Genomic DNA, 20,860 nt, shown 5'->3' on the forward strand with positions numbered 1-20,860 from the left:
TTTTAAAAAACTATATAATTTCATATTTTTAAAAGTGGATCATGTGTTTGCTGATATTTCATATAGTTTCAGAAATGCATTTTGGTACCCGAATTTTATCATTAATATTATTTTGATATTTGAATAATTATAAATAACCCGATTGATACGTTAGTTTCATCATTAATATCACTTTCACATCCAATTAATATTTTTTATATATATATTTCTTCTATTATCTTTGTATATAATGACCGTTTTATCTGAGATGCTAAAATGAAAAAAATTAATATTTTTCAAATTTTATACTTGATTAATTATTATACCTGATAATAATATTTTTTTATTTTTCACTAACTTTATTTATATTTATTTAATACTAATTATGTATATTCAAGGTAAAATCAAGACATATTGCAACCTAGAAAACAAATAATTTTTATTTTAAGTTTTGAAATTTATAATATAAAACTTAAGTTCTTGAACCTAAATTTAAGTTTTTTCACTCAGATTCTAATATCTCTGTTAAATGCAAACAAACACCTTTAGCGATGAATAAAAATACTTACATCATATATCTTTATTATATTAATTAGCACAATACTTCCATAAATTTATTTATTCATGACTGGACTTATTAATTTGAAAATTATACAAGTTATTAATAATGATTTTTTTAAAATATTAAAAATAAATATTGTAAAAAATACGAAAATAAATAAAAATATAACATCTTGATAATCCAATGTGATGACAAAATATACAGATTGATATTTTATGCAAATCATTCTTTAAGTATATTTATTATCATTTATTTTAAAATCTAAGGGTAAAATGGTAATTATTAAAAATAAAAAAATAAAAGGAAAAATCAATTGCATACCAAATAAATATAAATTCTGAAACTCGTGTAACGATTGAGCCATTTGTAGTTACTTGAGTACCAAAATGCTGTAAAATAATAAAACTCGGATATCAAAATAAATTTACCCATTTAGTTAATTAAGTTTATTTCAAGTGTTTATAAGCTCATATTTCTTATGAAATAAAATACGATAATGGAGCTTACAGTGTGTTATCAATACCAAATTTGTAATTAATTTGAGAATTAATTACATCTAGACCCCTCTAAAAATAAGAAATTTCACTTTCCTCCCAAAAGAAACCTTTTAAAAGGGCTCTTGAGTTTTGCCCAGTTGAGAAGTTATGCACTTTTTCTTGATCCAACTTTGATTTCCTAGTACTATACTAAAAATACTAAGGCTACTCATGCATTGTCTCAGAGGGTCTAAACTCTGAATGAAAAGAAAAGAATGATACCAACCCAAAATTCTCATGAAAGACAGGACTTTCCCTTTGCACACCACCAAGAATCAATCTTCAAAATTCCTTTCTTATGCAATTTCCTGACCAAAACAGAATGTTCTTTCTCCCCTCCTAACACCTCCCTTTTGCTGCTCCATAACCTTCTATGATGCATAGACAAAGATCATACATCCATCTATAAATGCATGAAAAAACGTCCAACGGCCCATAGAACCGATCTTTTTTTATATTTGTTAAGGGGTAAGTATTACGCTTATACCAGTAGTAACCAAATGGCTTCAAATGCACCAGCCTTGAAGAGGTCGGAGACGATAGCAGATAGCATGCCGGAGGCCTTGAGGCAAAGCCGGTACCATATGAAGAGGTGCTTTGCAAAGTACACTGAGAAGGGAAAGAGGATGATGAAACTTCAGCATTTGATGGGGGAGATGGAGCAAGTTATAGACGACAAGGCCGAAAGGACTCAGTTGCTAGAAGGGTTGCTCGGATACATCTTGTGCACGACTCAGGTAATTTGTAGTCTTAGGAATGATAGTATGAGGAACTTGGATGACCATTTGCATGATCTGCCTTGCGGTTTTCTGAAAACTTCAGCTGTATTTTGGTTTTCCACAACGTTTCATTCATTTTCCATGTCGGATATTGCAGGAGGCAGCAGTTGTTCCTCCATATGTTGCCTTTGCTATTAGGCCGTCTCCTGGATTCTGGGAGTACGTTAAAGTGAGCGCAAACGATCTGTCCGTGGAGGGCATCACAGCTACCGAATACCTGAAATACAAAGAGATGACAGTGGATGAGAGCTGGTATAAGAATCATGGACATTTAGCTTGTGCTTTCATTGCTGTTCCCTTTTCTTTTTTGTGTTTGCCTCAGTTTCTTGGGATAAAATGGAAGCTTATTGTATTCAAATCGATTGTCTGTGTTAACTCGTTATGCATAAGAATCAGGCTTAATGAGAGACGACGTTCTCCGACTATGCAGGGCAAACGATGAGAATGCATTGGAGATTGATTTTGGAGTAATGGACTTCTCTTTGCCTCACCTGACGCTATCTTCTTCTATTGGAAACGGGCTCAGCTACATTTCCAAGTTCCTTACCTCAAAGCTGAATAACAGCCCCGCGAGCGCCCAATCTCTTGTGGATTACTTGCTCTCATTAGAACATCAAGGAGAAGTATGATCACTTCATATGAAACTCATTCTTAGCCATCTATATATTGTAAAGAAGTGAATGTTAGTTGAACATTTGTTTGGTGTGAAACTTGCAGAAACTCATGATAAATGAGACCCTCAACACTGTCTCAAAGCTTCAGGCTGCGCTAATAGTAGCTGAAGCAGCCCTGTCATCACTGCCCAAAGATACACCTTATCAGAGCTTTGAGATGAGGTGAATACATCTACTTCTTTGTCCTGTTTTCATCACCTATATGACGAGATGAAGTATGAAATATATATATATATGTGTGTGTGTGTGTGGGTGGGTGTGTGTGTGTCAAATGTAGGTTCAAGGAGTGGGGCTTCGAAAAAGGATGGGGTGATAAAGCCGAGAGAGTTCAGGAGACAATGCACTCACTTTCAGAAATACTCCAGGCTCCCGATCCGTTAAACATGGACAGATTTTTTGGAAGGCTTCCTATAATCTTCAACGTCGTTCTTTTCTCTGTCCATGGATACTTTGGACAGTCCGATGTTCTTGGCTTGCCAGACACCGGTGGGCAGGTAGGAAATTTACGGCCTGATGATGATAAAAGTTCTTATAGAAAGTGGAACTTAATAAAAAAAGTTTCTCTTTTGCTGTTTCCGAATAGGTGGTTTATGTCTTGGATCAAGTAGTTGCATTGGAAGAGGAATTACTGGGGAGAATTAAGCAGCAAGGTCTCAATGTGAAGCCTCAGATTCTAGTGGTAAGCAGCGTAAATGAGGAGAACGTTATTCCTTCCAATATGATCAAAACCTCATCATTCTCGCTAATTCAGGTCACTCGACTCATCCCTGATGCTAAGGGGACTAAGTGCAATGTCGAACTAGAACCAGTCATGAACACAAAACACTCCCACATCCTCAGAGTGCCGTTTATGACCGAAAATGGTGTTCTTCGACAATGGGTTTCACGATTCGATATCTATCCTTACCTTGAGAAATATACTCAGGTTTGTGCAGCTATTTGTGAAAAGTTTCTATGTTGTTGTGCAACGTATTTGTTCATGGTTCTTGTTTTCTTGCTGTTCTTGCATTCGTTTGTTTTTTAACAGGATGCAGCCAACAAAATCATCGAAATCATGGAAGGAAAGCCTGATCTGATTATTGGAAACTACACCGATGGAAATCTGGTTGCAGCCCTCATGGCTAGTAAACTTGACACAACCCTGGTACTAAATGCTAATGCTGATAACCTTCATATAATTTAGAACATTAAGCTAATAAAAGTTTTGATGGCTGAAATGATGTAATTTGGAATAGGGAACAATTGCACATGCATTGGAGAAGACGAAGTACGAAGATTCAGACCTCAGATGGAAGGAGTTCGACCCCAAGTATCACTTCTCATGCCAGTTCACAGCTGATTTAATTGCAATGAACACAGCAGATTTCATCATTACAAGCACATATCAAGAGATCGCCGGGAGGTATAATTTCTGAACTAGCTGATACTTTTCAGAGTAACATTTTGAATTCATGCGTTCTAGCACCTAAGAGCTAATTTGAAATAATGAAGAGAGTGATATTAACTTCGATGAAAATTCTCTCTTTTTTTGCAGCAAAGATAGGCCAGGGCAATACGAAAGCCATACAGCGTTTACGCTTCCAGGGCTCTACAGAGTTGTATCAGGGATCAATGTTTTTGATCCTAAGTTCAACATTGCTTCTCCTGGGGCCGACCAATCGATCTACTTCCCTTACACGGAGAAACAGAAGCGTTTCACAACATTTCGTCCCGTCATCGAAGACCTCCTCTTTAGTAAAGCTGATAATGCTGAACACATGTCAGTTTGCATTTCCCATATTCGTGATTCCATGCAATATTATGAACTTTTTCTGAACTATTTTTGATGTATTTCCGTCTATCTTTTTCTAAAACAGTGGATATTTAGAAGACAAAAAGAAACCTATTATTTTCTCCATGGCAAGACTTGATATAGTCAAGAATATCACTGGACTAACAGAGTGGTATGGCAAGAACAAAAGGCTCAGGAACTTAGTCAATCTTGTTATTGTTGGAGCCTTCTTCGATCCTTCAAAATCGAAAGACAGAGAAGAAGCAGCAGAAATAAAGAAGATGCACATGCTAATAGACAAGTACCAACTCAAGGGACAGATTAGATGGATAGCTGCCCAGACAGACAGGAAGCGTAATGGTGAGCTATATCGTTCCATTGCTGATACAAAGGGAGCTTTTGTGCAGCCAGCTTTCTATGAAGCTTTCGGCCTAACGGTGATCGAGGCAATGAACTGTGGCTTACCGACTTTCGCAACTAGTCAAGGTGGCCCTGCCGAGATCATCATTGATGGGGTTTCCGGTTTTCACATTGACCCCAATAACGGAGACGAGTCGAGCAACAAGATTGCCGACTTTTTCCAGAAGTGCAAGGAGGATCCTGACCACTGGAATAGGATCTCGCTCCAAGGGCTGCAACGTATAAACGAATGGTAACTTTTCAATCAAGTATATGTTTTTAGTCTTAGTGATATGTCAAGAGTATCGATGACTGGTCTTATGGTGATTGTTTTGAAGCTACACATGGAAGATATATGCAAACAAAGTTCTGAACATGGGCTGCACCTATAGCTTCTGGAGGAGGTTGTACAGAGCGGAGAAGCAAGCCAAGGGGAGATATATTCAGACATTCTACAATCTTCAATTCAAGAGCTTGGTAATATTCAAACATCTATGATTTTCTTGACTGATTTATGTTAAGGAAGCAGATTATCAACAGCCCTCCTGATGAAAACCTGTACAGGTGAAGAATCTTACTGTTAAAACGGACGAAACTCCACAGCAAGAACCACAGGAGAAACCAAAGCCACAGCCCTCACGAAGGCATGATTACTAACACTTGATGACCCTTATTTCCTGAATGGATTTCATTTACAATTATCTCTAAGTACTTTCTTTCATCTTCAGGCGCTCGGGTTCCACATTGCAGAGGTACGACTACTAATCCCATGTACTGAATATGGTAATGAACTTTGTGTTTATAGTAATAACTCTTGACTTCTTGCAAATCTTAAGGTTGTTCGGAGCTTGAACCATTTGAAAAAAGCCGAAGCCGAATAAAGATCAGAACAGGGAGAGCAGCATCCATGAAATGAACTGGACTCTGAATACCGTTCATTTTGCAGTTTCTACAGAAGATTGTGCCGTAAAAACATGCTAACAGATGATGATATGTAACTATGAAAAAAATACAAAAGAAAATGATGAATAAGAAACTGTTGTCTGGTTTTAGACCAGCCAAGTCCAATACACAAATTCGCATGTACTTGATGTGATTGTACTCTTATTACAAAATAAACATCGGTCTTAACAATATCTAATGATCTACTCATTGTCCCACATTTTTCAATTCATCTATCCTAATTGAAATGTTCTAGCAGCAACCACCATGTCTTAATAATCTCAGCAGTCATACATTGTAGAGCTTGGAAGGTTTAATGTCTTTGGTAACATTAAAGAAACTAAGAACACGTAGCCATTGATCCCACCTCTTCACTCGATGAACTGCAACTGTGTCTGGTATAAGGTCATGTGAACATCTACCATTAGTTCCAGGATAGTCATACATTGCTGGTTTGTCCGAAATCCGGTTCTTGGCTTTGTTCCCTCTGTTTAGCCACTCTCCGACCAGCTTATCCTCCGGTCCGAATGTACTGTTGGCAGGAATCTGTGACGTACTTATCCATTCCACAAGGTCCCAAGACAGCACAAATCCCATTCCAGACATGTAATGGACAAAGGGGTTCATGCTAGGACAAGGTATGACAAAACCATAGTACAAGTCTTTTCTTGGCAGTATCTGGAGAGACAATGCCAAGGGCTTAAGCCTCAAGAACACGTCATCGTCTGCCTTCATGACGTAGTCGTATGGGGCCGAGAGTATTCTTGGGAGGCTGGAGAAGTAGGTGTAGGTTTTCCCGCTGTTCATGTTCTCGGAACAGTTGAGGATGATTATGTCGTTGAAACGGATGATCTCGAGGGCTACAAGGACTCTCTGCTCCTGTTTGGTGAGCTTGCAGAGGACGAACTTGACATCAATTCTGGCAATGGGGGAAGACTGCGTCCCATAAACAAGGCGGAGGAAGTGGCGGATATCGTACCGGTCAGGCTGCGTGAGGATGCCGATCAAGAGGCTCAAGTGAGGTTGTGGATGGGATGTTTCTTGGAGTAGCATGTTTTTGCTGGTTGGAGTTGAAGAAGGGGAGTTGTAGTGGATGCTGAAGGTTATGAAGAAGATGAGGAGAGCAACAGCAAGTGTGGATAATATGGCTTGAAGTAGGCTAATTCTGAGCATTTCTGTAGTTTGCTGCTTCTAGGCATGTATGCTCTGTGTTCATGCAATTTATTAGTTAGCAGAGTGCATATGTTGTAATGATGATTTTGTAGTTTGTTTAGGTGCAAAAAGAGACTTGTGTATTTCTGCTGCCCTGCTGTAAAATGTGAGAAAAGTGTCATGATGGGCTAGGAGTTGGAAACTCATGAAAAAAGGAAGTTTCCTGTGTGATTGAAAATGTGAGGTGCAGTGCTGTTCTTGGTGACTCATAGAGCTTGTTTGGTTTGGCTGAGGAATGGACGTCTAAGAAAAGTGAAAGTAAAAATAAATATATACGAAAAACATTTACACTATGTTTGTTTTTATTTCTAATTTATTTTTGAGACAAGTCAAAACATACCCAATGTTTGTCATCATTCAAAAACACCTTATTTAGGTGTTTTTAACTGTTTTAGCATAAAAACATACATATATATATACACACATATATACATAAATATATATAAAAAAAAGCATGATTTGACAATGAATAGTAATTTTTGTCTTCCAAAATATAACATTAAACATATAATACTTATTTTAAATTATTTCCAAAGACATGATTTGACAATGCATAGTAATTTTTATCTCCCAAAACACAACATTAAATATATAATACTTATTTTAAATTATCTCCAAAAATAAATCCAAACATACATACTATCTCTAACACACACTTATTTATCTTTGTTTTTCTCTCTCTATTTCCACAAAACACAACAAAACACTCAGAAAACGAATCCAAACATTATGTTAGTATTTTGTTAGAAAAAATAAATGTAAAAAAAGTAAATGTCGATGTCTATGAAATATCTTCGAAGTCTAATTTTATTTTTTGTTTAAAATTGAATATAAAAGTGGAAGTACAAAACTCTAAGGACCAGATAACACTAAATATATTTTTATTTATTATGTTACTTGTAGACGATGCATCTATGATTTAAAAAAAAAAAGCTTCTCTTATTTTATATTTTACATCTGAAAAATACTTCATTCTTATTATTTTTTATCTATATTTTTATTAATATGTTTTCATGGTTAATTTCTAAATTGTTTGATTATTTAAATTATTTTAGTATGGACTTATTGATTTTGTAATAAAAAATGATTGAAAGGGTCCGTCTGTAAAATTAGAAAAATAGTCTTTACTTCATTATTTATTTTGCTCGTAACTAGCAAGTGGAAATATTTGAAATGTACTTCTCCCTCCATTATATCAAATAATTGAAAAAAAATTATTGTTCTTTCCCCTCTTGTTAGACCATTCAAATCTGACTCTATGACCCAATCGAACAAATTATATCTATAAATACAAATCTACAAGGATCAAATAATTTTACTACACTTACTTTCTAAATTCTCTCGATTTTTCTGTTTCTCTTTCTCGACTTCTTAACAATTTCTAATTATATCTGTAAGTATAATAAACAAGTAGACCTCTCAAAAGGGCTTGCGACTTTGATCGGATTGACCTAAGTCCAGTTCGAACTGATCTAATGTCCCTACCCATCGAAATGACCCCAACACGATTATATATTTTTATGTTGTGTTTCAATTGACATATTTGAATCTACAATTTCAAATCATAATAACAAATCCATCATACTTCTTTGGATAACTCCATGGTACAAATTTTTTAACTATACTTTGTGATATCGATATTGATCTCAAATCTAGGATTATTAATAGGTAGGGTCATACTCTATTCAGACCCATACCCATAAAAGACTCATTGTATTAAAAAATACATGGATCCTACAGAAAGAGGGGCAACCTCCCTTGAAAGAACGCGACCTCTCAGTTCGTAAGCAAGAGCCTCGCGAAAATTGTCCTCACTACCATCGACGATGTGTCTAACAGTAAGAGGGATTATGATGAGACTGGTATGATGACATAGTCCTAATTTTTTTTCTTAGTGATGTTAAATAATGGTCGATATTTTTATTTAAGATAATGTACTAAAAAAAGGCTACATAAAATTTAAATTCAAGAAAAAATGATAAAACATATTAGATATATATATTCAACATAATATTGCTTAGATCAAACTCATCAAAGTGAGACAAAATAGATTGATTATCTATATTTGGATATGAAAAATAAAGGTTAATTACACGTAGACCGCCTTTGAAAATATAAAATTACAGTTTTTTTCAAAAAGTTTTGAAATTACACTTACACCCCTCCGAAATTTCACTGTTTACGCATGACTCTCTTTTGTTAGGATTTGGATGAAAAAATACAGACGTTGGCAAAAAAAAAATTGATAAATGTACAATTTTTCCAATCATTTAATGCTTTCACGTAATGATTTTGTATTTATGAAGGAAAAATGTAATGATGTTAACTTCACTCCATATATATATATATTACATTTATTCCTTTATAAGTATAAAAATATATATAAAAATATTAAATAGGAGACAAAATTAAAAATTTATATATTTTTTATGCTTTCTTCAGCAATTTCCGTCCAAATCCTAATGGAAGGGGCCAAGTGTAAATTAAAAATTTTTAAAGGGGTGTAAGTGTAATTTTAAAACTTTTTTGAAGGAAAGTATAATTTAATATTTTCATAGGGTTTTAAATGTTATTAACCCTAAATATAAATGATTATAAGAATAGGAATTTACATTATGAATTAGCATAAATTCACTATATTGTTTAGTATATACATTAAATTTATCAATGTACTAAAATTTTCTTATTATTTTTTATTTTTACACATGATTTATCAATAAATTAACAAAACTTTAAGACTCAATTCACAAAAAAAATCCTTTTCAATTTAATTATTTTAAAGAATATATAATTTTTTTATATTATTTAAAAAATAATTTAATAAAAATATTAAATCTATATATTTAATGACAATCAAATTTAATATTATATGAATTTAAGCTTCAAGTTCATCACATCAACCAAACATTATTGTCTATCAACATGCTGCAAAATATACCTAACATAATTAATATATTTATATAACTAATTATTCAACTATTTTATTGATGGGTAGAGATCCGATCCAGACACAATAGATATTTTTAATGGGTTTTGGCCTAATGATATACATTGTGCCTGGATATAGATCTTTTATTTTTTCTCTGTGCTTGGGTAGGATAGTCCTATTCAAATATATTTAATATTAAGTTATTTCAGTGGGGTCCGCATCCAGGCCCGTAGGAATTCTCCTATTTATCGAGATGATGAGCTATGTCTAAGGTGTTGTGTGATGAGGGAACCTTTGTTTGAAATACATTCAAGTCATTTTCGACCAAGCGCGAAGCCTTATTAAGCAAGAGCTCATGGCTATCGTCTGGATCCGAGTTGATACTCTTAAGTCGAGATAATTTAAATAGGCACTATCGACAGGCTCTATTTGTTTGAAATTTTTACTCTAAATCCTTCTCGCAAAATGAAATCCTTCCGTCCAAATGCATATTTAAATAAACAACATAAATGAATAGGTACAACATTTATACATTGGCAAAAAATGTACAAAGAAGAAATTGAAATCATAATGTCACATAGAGAAAAATCGGGAGAAATGTGAGGAAGAATTCTCAAATTTATGACATTTCTATTAGCAAGCTATAATTAAGGGTTCCATAGGTATGGAGCTCTCTCTGTCGCACATTTCCGGGCCAATGCTTACAATTCCTTCTCCCTGTATTATTAAAAACAGGATTAAATATTTATACACAACTATGAATTTTTTGGAATAATTACATTAACAACTGTGAAATTAAGGTATATTACAAAAAAAAGTTCATTATTTCTAAAAATTTATAATGTACAATACATAACTATAAAGGTGTTTTGAAATATTTGTTTAAAATAAAAGAGTTTTATTTTTAATATACATAAATTTTAAGAGGTGTTTATATAATTTATTTCCATTTAAGTAAAGAGAAACATATACTACCTTCGCGATATTTCGGAAGTATTTGGTGGTGTAGTTTCCTGATGGAAATAAAGCTTCAACGAGATCGGCCAGGACTAGATGCGGCTGAGAGATAGCTCCGTCATACCAATCTTCATCAATCGCGAGTAGAGAGTACAAAATTTTCATTGCTATTAGTATTTACGTGTGGGGAAATAAAATGATTATATGGGAATGTTTTTATCTATAAATGAGTAATAACATGAAATTATCGATCTTAAAATCATGATTTATCGCAATAGTGAAAGATGAAGCACCGGAAAATAAAAGCAGGAAACACCGAAAAGTGTAAAATACGAAATTCATGAAAGTACTGTATATGCTAAAGTAACATGCCATGTATTGTTTATTGGGTAAATTATACTATGCCATTTGAATTATATCCGTTTTTACAATTTGTTATTTAAATTTTTTTGTATTAACTTATCATCTCAACTTTGCGAAATTTGCACTTTGCAATATGTGATCATTTTTTCATAAATTTTTCTGTTGAAAAAACATCACATGCATTATAGAGTGATATTTAAGGACAATATATGGGTAAAATATCACATGTACAATGCATATGATATTTTTTTTAGCAGAAAAATTGACAGAAAAAACAATCATATATGGAAAAGTGCAAATTTTGCAAAGTTGAGATGCAAAATTGACATAGAGAAACATTTTAGATGGCAAAGTGTAAAAACATGCATAGTTCGGACAAAAAAAATTAATTTACCCTTGTTTATTTATCCACAATAACTTACCAAGAACTATAGAGTTCTGAATTCTTTTATCGTATCTCCACAGGCTTTGATTGGCCATGAAGGCGAAGCAAGATTGATCTTCGACGTTCAAGTTCTGAAGGAACGTGGATGCATTGTAGACCGTTGGGTCAGACGTATAGGTCTCATCGATCACCACATCGACAGTCTGATACAAATGAATTTTATAGCATAAACCAACCAAAAATCTAAGGTTTTTTTAATAAAAAAATGAATGAAAGGTTGTGGTGTACTTACACATAGGATGGCATGAAATGCTTCCAAGTCGTCCGGTATAGAGACGTTATATGTGATTTTGTTGATCGAGTCGTCAATATTTTCGCCACCTGCATCCTCTACGTACTGCTCGGGTGATAAATAATTGAAACGACAATCATAAGAAAATGAAATATTATGAGAACTGCAGGAGAAATATAGATTATACAACACTCCGAGGTCTCCTTTTAAGTAAGGTTTGTCATACAACTTACACTACAAGAAAAATTGATTTGTCGCAATACTATAAAGATCCACGGTTTAAAAACTACGGTAAATTGATACCATTAACCACAGTCAAACAAAATCAACACAAAAACTTAAATTTTATCATTGTTAATCAATATGTGTCATGGTTTTAGTTATAGCTAATGTTTTTCCCTCACTTGTAGAAATCACGGCCAGTGACCGTCGCAAAACTATGGTTAATTTGTATATCCCATAATTTTCTTTTGATCATAATAATTAACTATAGCGAAAAATTATATTTTTTGCCGTGATAGTTAACAGTAGTAGCTTCACATTAATCTACTTAAATTCATCTGAACGTTGTAATGAAGTTTGAATGGCAGGTAAATGTGAAGTCAGATTAGAGTAAAAATGGTAGCTGAAAAGACAAGAATCTGTAATGCATTTTGCATATGAAGGAATACCTTTAGTTTGTATGCCTCTTTTGTGAAAGACCAGACACCCTGCAGATACAAAAACAAACACCAAGATCACTTTTGAGAAACAGTTTGTCAAGATTTGAATAAGTGAATTGTTAGATGACGTTTACGGGGCAAAATGCAATTTATCCCACGTGATATGAAAAATTAGTAAAAATCTCTCTATTAAAAAAAAATAGCAAAATGTTTTTTTCTCATGAACCTTTTTACTCATTTTACATATCACAAAGGGATAAATTACACTTAACCAGATATTTAGGGGCAAATAAGTTATAGTGAATGTTGCAAATGTTCAAAAACAAACGTGGAAAAAAGTTAAAAGTTGGAGTATTGGGGAAAAAACTTATTATGTACAATTTTACTAATAAGTTGTAAAGAAACTTGACGAAAGCTTTAGGCTTCAAATAAGCTTAAATTTAAGCTGTTTGAAAACATAAGTTGTAAATCGAAACCAATCTTCTCAATTTATTTTCAGTAATAAAAAGGTTGTTAAGCACTTAAACTATTGCAAACACTCCAGAATAACGAGTAACGGTTTTCGTACGTCGTTGTATGCCATCCAAGCGACTATCGGTTTGAATGATGCCTGCCGGCTAGTCGCCGTCTTACTCAGGCACATGTAATTCTTCTTAATCTGCAGAAGACTTGCAATTGTGATGATGGGGTTGTGAAAAATATTGAAGAAAGTTTTTCTGAAGTATTAAAATTAGACGGATAGATCATACACGTATAGAGAAGAATATTGGGTAATCAACTAGTTCATTGCTATAATATTTTAACGTTATTTTCACTTACTGCATCGTACACTTGATTCGCTCTCGTTTCCAAGTTTGCAAAAACTCCGAGGTACTTGATCCACTCAGCTCTCTGAGAAATTCAAGAATTAGAACGTTAGCAGATTTCACTGCATCAAGCATTAGCGTTTTTGCATTGCGTATTATGAGTAGTTTTTAATACTTAAAACACCTCGTTATTTTGTAGGATTCTTTTGCATATGAAATGAAGAATGGAACTGACGGCCTTAGATACGGTTGAAGATATACACCAACTTCATGACTCGACAAAAGAACATAGCGGATTTTCTATCCAAATTCATGCATCTGCTATTCCATTCAACATATACTGTGTACAAAATTTCAAATGACGCAATTTTTTTTATGTATGTAGCATGCATATACTACCCTTATAAGGGCGACTATATAAACTTCCTTACATGTATCAGCATGTGAAGATCTATAAGTATATTTTGGTTAGAAAAAAATTGTTTGACATGCAATAAGTTAATCGAGGGTAAAGATGGATTTTCATTCCTTTCTTTTTGGCTAATATCAGGAAATTCAGTGAATTTTGACTGATGGATAGATCTATTTATTAGACGAAAACAAACGTAATGTTTCTCAAACCATATAAAGTCTGCCTATAATCACACTAATCCTCAGAGAAGGACCATGTAAGTATTCCTAAAATCTATGAATGGTTGAGTTTCATGCAACTAAGTTCTCGACAACAATACCTTGTAATAAATACACGAGAAAAACAACAACGTTTTTTATGGAGTCGAAAAACAGTCAGAAAATTGTACCTGGAGAGGAGTGTCCTCACCCACTGGGAGAAAAGTAGCAAAGTTGCAGGATTGTGGCTGATCAGTGTTCACAATGAAGTGTGCTGCAAACTGAGTGAGCTGCTGTGACTCACTTTTGTTGATGAGCTGCAGTTGTCCATCCTCGTACAGTTTCAACACACATTGAGAAGCCACATACTCTGATGTGATGCCCTTCAGACTCCCTAGTAGTCCCAGAAGCTGCCCCATACGATGATGATTTACGATATTCAGTGCCGTCAAAACAAAAACGTTAACGGTGTTGTTTTGAGAACGTGGCTCGCCTCCTCGCTACGTTTTTTTTTCTTTTTGGAAAGGAATATGATTTTTGTATTATTTGAGATGTTCTGTGATTACGCCCTACATTCATGTAGGCTGCCACGTGTTTTTCTCAAGTCTAACTGGCTGGCAAAACTCTAATCCCCAATCTATCTGGCTAAATTTTGATCAATTTTCACCGAAAGGATTAAAATTGTCATTAAATTAAAATTTATAGGATTCAGATTACTAGTTCAGTACTTACACTAACTCCCATTATATATGATCAATTTTGCCTAATTGTATCAAGAAACACTGCATTTGGAAAATAACCTCGACACCCTTCCAAGGGGTGTTTTTGTAATTCTACAAGGACATATAATGTTTTTATAGTTAGATCTAACTTAAAGAGATGTCGATATAATTTGAATAAATGCTCCTATAATTGAGTATGTATTTATTATTTACAGACATAAAATAACCCCCAAAGAGAAAGGAAATTAAAATAAAAATGATCGAAATTACAAATATTTAATCTCTTTCTACCTTCTCCAATAAATATTATTTCTAGTCATAATTGAGTACCATAGCTAAAAGTAGAAGATGACGACAAAATATTTTACAAGCGAGACCGAAACAACAGTTATAACTAAAAACAATGACAAATATTTTGAATATAGTTAAAACCACACTGATGTTGATTGATCGTGCACAGTCAAAACTTAAGTTTCGTATTACTTTTGCTCGATCGTGGTCGATAATAATTGAGTTACCATTATTTTCAAGCTATAATAATTTATAGGGAAAAGTATTATTTTAGTCTGCTAAGTATGCCTAATTTTAATTTTAGTCCGATAACTATGTCCATTTTTTTTAGGTCCATATACACTCATAGGGGTAAAATTAGCTGAAAATCTGCTAGAGGACTAAAAGTAAGCAATTTCATAAGTTACTGGACCTAAACAAAAATGGACATAGTTATCGGACTAAAATTAAAATTAAACATACTTAGCGGACTAAAATAATACTTTTCCTTAATTTATAATATAGGAAAAGATTCAGGTTTTGGTAGAGTTCAACAATTTTGTATTTTATTTTTTTCCTCTATACTATTCTGTGCAGAAATAATTAAATAATTGAACCTAATATTAACTGTGTGTATGCACAAGAAATTCATAAATGCAGCACTGATCAAACTGGGAATCCTCACCTCAAAGAAGGAAACTGCAATTCCAGAAGGAAAAAGGAGGAAAACAAAAAGGAAAAGAAAAAACAGAATAAAATTATCACCATATCATAGAGTTATTAATTCATATGAAATGCGAAATAAAAATAATAAAAGAAAAGGACTTGAATTAATTTAGATCACCTGGAAAATAATCAGCCTCGATCGAATAATTGGCTAATGGAACGACGAACGATTTTATCCTCGACGTGCAATATTTTGTTCTAGTCGCCATCTTCGAATTATTCTACAAAATGATTTACATAATTAAATTTTGCAAAATTACAAGAGATAAAACTCAGATAGTACATATGTTGCATTTCATATCAGAAATTTGGAATTCTTTTCACACTTTTAATCTGACAAATATTTGAGGCACTCCTCGCAAAATCCACGGCTAACATCTATTGCATGGTTGTGATTAATAACTATTTGTTATAGCTATTTATTATTAATTGTAACATTTAGGCGTAATTAAATATTATATTTCTCTTATTTAGGCTTAATTAAAAATTAATAAATATTATCATTTTTAATTTTAAGTTTTTGAAATGATAATTAAAGTAAAAATAAAAATATATTTATTTATATATATTTTATTAAAATTATATTGATTTATTAATTTTTTAAAATTTGTAACTGCATAATTTTATTAATTATTACAATACAAATTAAATTTATTATTAATTAAAATTTGTAAATTATTTAAAATTACAATTATAATTTTAAAAAAACATATATGTCAAGTTGTGGATACTGTACACAACTTGACACAAATTCTTTTTTGTTTTTTTTTTTTTTGGAATTTTGAGTTATCCGCAACTCCAAGTCACGGATGTTATCGGCGACTTCAATAATTCAAGTCGTGGATGTTATTAGCGACTTCAACAATTAAAGTCGCAAATACCATCTGCAACTTCAACTTTTTTTTAATAACTTTTTCATAATATAAAAATAATTAAACCAATAATTTTACATTCAACTTTTTTATTTTGCTAATTTTGGTTAATAATATTTTTTTTATCGAAATAACAATCACTAGTAAAATTATAAACTCATTATTACGAAAAAAATAAAATTCTTGTCCCTAAGAAAAAATATATTATAAACTCATTATTATGACAAAATAAAAACTCTTGCCCCTAAAAAAAAAAGTATAATTAGTGACGATATTAGTATTATTGAGGTTCTGATTAAGTTGTCAAACAAAAAAGTGTACTAAGGGCGTGTTAATTTACTTCAAATTGTTAGTCGGAATTGAAATAATAATATAAGTTAGTCCAATATTTACTTCATTAAATTGAAATTCATTATTATTCGCGCGACGCGCAACTATTCACGCTATTATTATGATTATGAAACGCACCTCAAAAGGTAGAATTGACCAATCACCTTTTTTTTTCGCCCTTTTAATACATTAAAAGAAGTATGATTAATTAAATAATCATATCACATATTTAATTCTAGTTTAACTATATATTTCATTAATTACATCTTTAAAATGAATATGCCATAAATATATAAGCAGGACATTAAATCAGTGACATTCTACAGTAGTAATGCATTTAAATATTTTAAATAAATAAATAAAAAGATAGGTCGAATTTCCAATTTTTTGCTATACTTATTGAAATGTGGACAGAAACGGTCCATCATGGTGCTACTTTTTTGTCTTTGGAAAATATGTTCACATGTGATTTATGGATGTACAGTGTGCTATTGTAAGAGTCTTGGGATTTACAAAAAAGCTATTACAGCCCTCCATTGTCCACTGCTGGATCAGATACTTTTTAAAATGAAACAATTTACTTCCTTTAATTATTGTATTTTAAAAAATATAGAGAGTTAAATTGCTATTTATTTTTTCATAAGGAGGTAATTTGCTCATTTACGATATCAGAAGGGGGTTGCTTGCATTTTTCCCCTGGATTAAATGAAACAAAGTCAATCATAAAAATATTAATAGATAATATCTAGTACTTATTAATATTTTGATATCGGGATAAAAGAAATTAAACGATGCTCTCGTTGTGATCGAAAGGTGGAGAGTACGAATGACAAAAATAATCCAAATCCCTCTAAATTATTTACCGAAAATAGTTGAAAATGACAATAAAAAAAGTTCCGGAATATTAATATAGAAAATTGATAATTTCTTGTATTAAATTATCTATTAGGAAAAGAGAAGTTTTACATTTACTTTCTTTCTATATAAAGAATGAAAAAACTAAATAATAATGCTATTAAAAAGGATATAAGGTAAATTATATTGACACCCCCTGAAATAAGGTCAAAATACATATAGATTTTTTTATTTTTGTAAAATTACAGTTACATCCTATGAGGTCGTAGTTATAATTACAACTATACTCCTCATTCAAACGCAAAGCTTACATAAACATCTACTGAAAAATATTACGCTAACACCCTCAGGGGGTGTAGATGTAATTTCGTAAAATACAGAGTATGTTTATGTAATTTAGTCTAACTTTATAGGGTGTTACTGTAATTTACCCAAATATATAATTTTATATTTTTATTCTTTTAGCTGTTTTATTTTTCTTACCAAATTTTATATTTTTTTTTCTTACTTCCCCTTAAATAAATTCAGTTGGCACTTTACACTCTTAAATTCAATTATTGGCATTCTTGTATTGACCTTTTTGCCCTCAAGTTTCACTTAAACTGCACATCGACGGAGAGAAACCATGAGTAGACAAATTTGCCCCTAGAAATCCATTTAAGCATGAATCAGGTTGCACATTGTCAAACATGAGCATACACACACACACACACACATATATATCAATGGTGCAAAATGTTAAAATTTAAACTGAAGGGTGCAAAGTGTCAACGAAATCTATTTTAAGGGAGTAAAATGCAATTATCCGTTGATTTTTGCCTCCCAAGTAAGTTGATTTCAAGGGGGTACTTAATTAAATATTAACAAGTAAATTAACTAATGATGTTTTTAGCTTAGTGATTAAGCTAAATTCCCATGAATACATTTTAGGTCATGGGTTCGAATCCAACCTGACATATAATTATTTGTCTAATTTTATATGAGTTATCATAATTTGTTATTATTCTTCATTTATTGATTGAATCGATATATTACTAAAAAAAAGATAAAAGTATTATTTTAGTCCGCTAAGTATGCCTAATTTTAATTTTAGTCCGATAACTATGTTCATTTTTGTTTAGATCCAATAACTTACGAAATTGCTTACTTTTAGTACTCTGACAGATTTTCGGACAATTTTACCCCTTTGATGCACTCATAGGGGTAAAATTGTTCGAAAATCTGACAGAGGACTAAAAGTAAGCAATTTCATAAGTTACTGGACCTAAAAAAATGAACATAGTTATCGGACTAAAATTAAAATTAAGCATACTTAGCAGACTAAAATAATACTTTTTCCCTAAAAAAAATAAGTAAATGAGAGTAGAGGGAGGATTATAGATAGATAGATAGATAGATACCTGAATGAGAAGATAACTCTTGCCATCAAATCCATTCTTGATGACTTTGAAAGTGTTGCCATAATATATGCGGAAATAGGCTGCATCTTCCACCTCCGATATGTTCCCAACTCTCACACTTGCAACACCTCCACTCACTCCTCTTTCTTCACTTCCAAACCACACAACTACCGCCAACACAAAACCCCAACACAACCTCAATCCACACATAATCCTAATTCAAACTGCCTACTGTCGAAACCACAACAACCCTCTTGTCCAAAACCCTCTACACCATCAATGTGTGTGACACTGTGTGTTTCTTGGGAGAGAGTGATATTTGAAGAGAGAGAGAGAAGAATAATAATTATTGGCATCTGTAAAAGAGGAGATATCATGTTTGGTTAGTGGTTAATCGATTAGAGAGACCCGTGAACCAAATGTTTGCCTTTGTGTGTGTGTCATCTTCTACTCATCTCTTTCCTCTTTTTGTTTTTCCTCTTGCAGCCCTGCCATGTGATGCGCAGCAATAATACTTTACCCTTTCTACCTATTGTACCTAATAGGGTTTATGCTTCATGACTAAGAGGTTATGGGTTCGTCTACTTACTCTATTTTATTAATGGTTATAGAGAAAATTGTGGTTTTAATTTTTTAAGTTAGGATGGGTTTGGTTCCATGTGAATTTATTTTCGTAATTTAGTCTTGTATGTTTAAAATTTTGATAATTTGAGTCAATTTTCGATCGTTTTGACTGAAAAATTGTATTTGACTTGCATATATATGATCTAATTAAATTGCAATTTTAGTCATGAACGTAAATTTGTTCGTGAAGGATAAAAAATTACCAAGCTTCCTTAAGTTACAGGATTAAATACAATTTATTTGGGCCATGTGCAAGTCACATGGAATGTTACATCCCTTAAATTACAGTACTAAAATTGAAATTTTTGCAGTAGTTTTACTATAATAGCTAGCAATTATTAGTTAGTTTACGTATTTGATATTGATAGTTGATGTTTATTAATTATTGATGGTTGGAATCTATGATGTAATCGTAACTAATTAAAAAGAAAAAAAAAAGAAGTAGGGCTATTGTGAGAATTAGGGAAAATTGTAAATTGGGTTTTGTGTAATTATGGAGATGGCAAATTAGACTTCATTTTGATAATTTAATCCTGCAATTTAAAAATATTGGCACATTAAGGAGTAAGGAAAAATCATATGGAAATTGCAAATTTGGTCAAATGTGGTCTGAAACTCTAATTCTTAAAAACTCACGTGAAGCTCACATGCAACATTCTGGTCAAATTTATGACTTATCTAGGTTTTTGTTCTCATTATGTTAATTTTTTTTTTTTAAAATTATAGGGACAAATTGCTGACTTGAATTCAAACAAGACAAATATATGGTTTAAAGGCAATTTTCGTCCCCTAATTTCAAGTCATTCTTGTTTTAGTCCCCTAAGTTACTAGGATTTTATTTTGGTCCTGTAAAATTGAAACAATCTCAATTATTGTACAAATTTGATCGGAAAGTTGAGTCACTCGCTGGAAAAAGTCCATGTCAGGCATGTGACTTTTTAAATTAGGGCTTGCATTGTGATTGGCTGAAAATAAAAGGCTTAAAGGCAATTTTTGTCCCCTAACTTCAGACCAGTCTCATTTTAGTCCCCTAACTTCAGATGTCTTCACCACATCATCTTTTCCAACCAATCACAATGCAAGCCCCAATTTAAAAAGTCACATGCCTAGCATGTGACTTTTTCCGACGAATGACTCAACTTTTCGATCAAATTTGTACCGAAATTGAGATTTTTTCAGTTTTACGGGGCCAAAATGAAACCCT

At 32.5% G+C, this 20,860-nt stretch overlaps 3 protein-coding genes across 3 annotated transcripts; 1 reads left to right on the top strand and 2 right to left on the bottom strand.

Moving 5' to 3' along the window:
* The first annotated feature begins 1,490 nt into the window (after positions 1-1,490).
* Positions 1,491-5,841, top strand: LOC105175978 (sucrose synthase 5). Its single transcript, XM_088877109.1, has 15 exons — positions 1,491-1,814; positions 1,954-2,108; positions 2,287-2,479; positions 2,574-2,692; positions 2,808-3,024; positions 3,114-3,209; positions 3,282-3,455; positions 3,558-3,674; positions 3,766-3,932; positions 4,065-4,289; positions 4,387-4,953; positions 5,039-5,177; positions 5,265-5,344; positions 5,429-5,452; positions 5,537-5,841. Exons 1-15 carry the CDS (start codon positions 1,491-1,493, stop codon positions 5,550-5,552), a joined length of 2,613 nt encoding a protein of 870 aa, XP_088733235.1. The 3' UTR covers positions 5,553-5,841.
* A 48-nt stretch (positions 5,842-5,889) lies between these two features.
* Positions 5,890-7,082, bottom strand: LOC105175979 (beta-1,3-galactosyltransferase pvg3-like). Its single transcript, XM_011098629.3, has one exon. It carries the CDS (start codon positions 6,813-6,815, stop codon positions 5,931-5,933), a length of 885 nt encoding a protein of 294 aa, XP_011096931.1. The 5' UTR covers positions 6,816-7,082; the 3' UTR covers positions 5,890-5,930.
* A 3,211-nt stretch (positions 7,083-10,293) lies between these two features.
* LOC105175980 (plant/protein) lies at positions 10,294-19,544 on the bottom strand. The gene is made up of 11 exons (XM_011098630.3): positions 19,033-19,544; positions 15,694-15,796; positions 15,535-15,548; positions 14,049-14,267; positions 13,262-13,333; positions 13,011-13,100; positions 12,452-12,490; positions 11,781-11,885; positions 11,526-11,691; positions 10,759-10,868; positions 10,294-10,500 (listed from the first exon to the last, which is right to left on the bottom strand). The coding sequence occupies exons 1-11, from the start codon at positions 19,240-19,242 to the stop codon at positions 10,417-10,419; spliced, it is 1,212 nt and encodes a 403-aa protein (XP_011096932.1). The 5' UTR covers positions 19,243-19,544; the 3' UTR covers positions 10,294-10,416.
* Positions 19,545-20,860: the final 1,316 nt, after the last annotated feature.

This window comes from Sesamum indicum, linkage group LG13 (genome assembly GCF_026168435.1).
Source record: "Sesamum indicum cultivar Baizhima isolate 11 linkage group LG13, ASM2616843v1, whole genome shotgun sequence".
In the NCBI taxonomy this organism is placed as follows: domain Eukaryota; kingdom Viridiplantae; phylum Streptophyta; class Magnoliopsida; order Lamiales; family Pedaliaceae; genus Sesamum; species Sesamum indicum.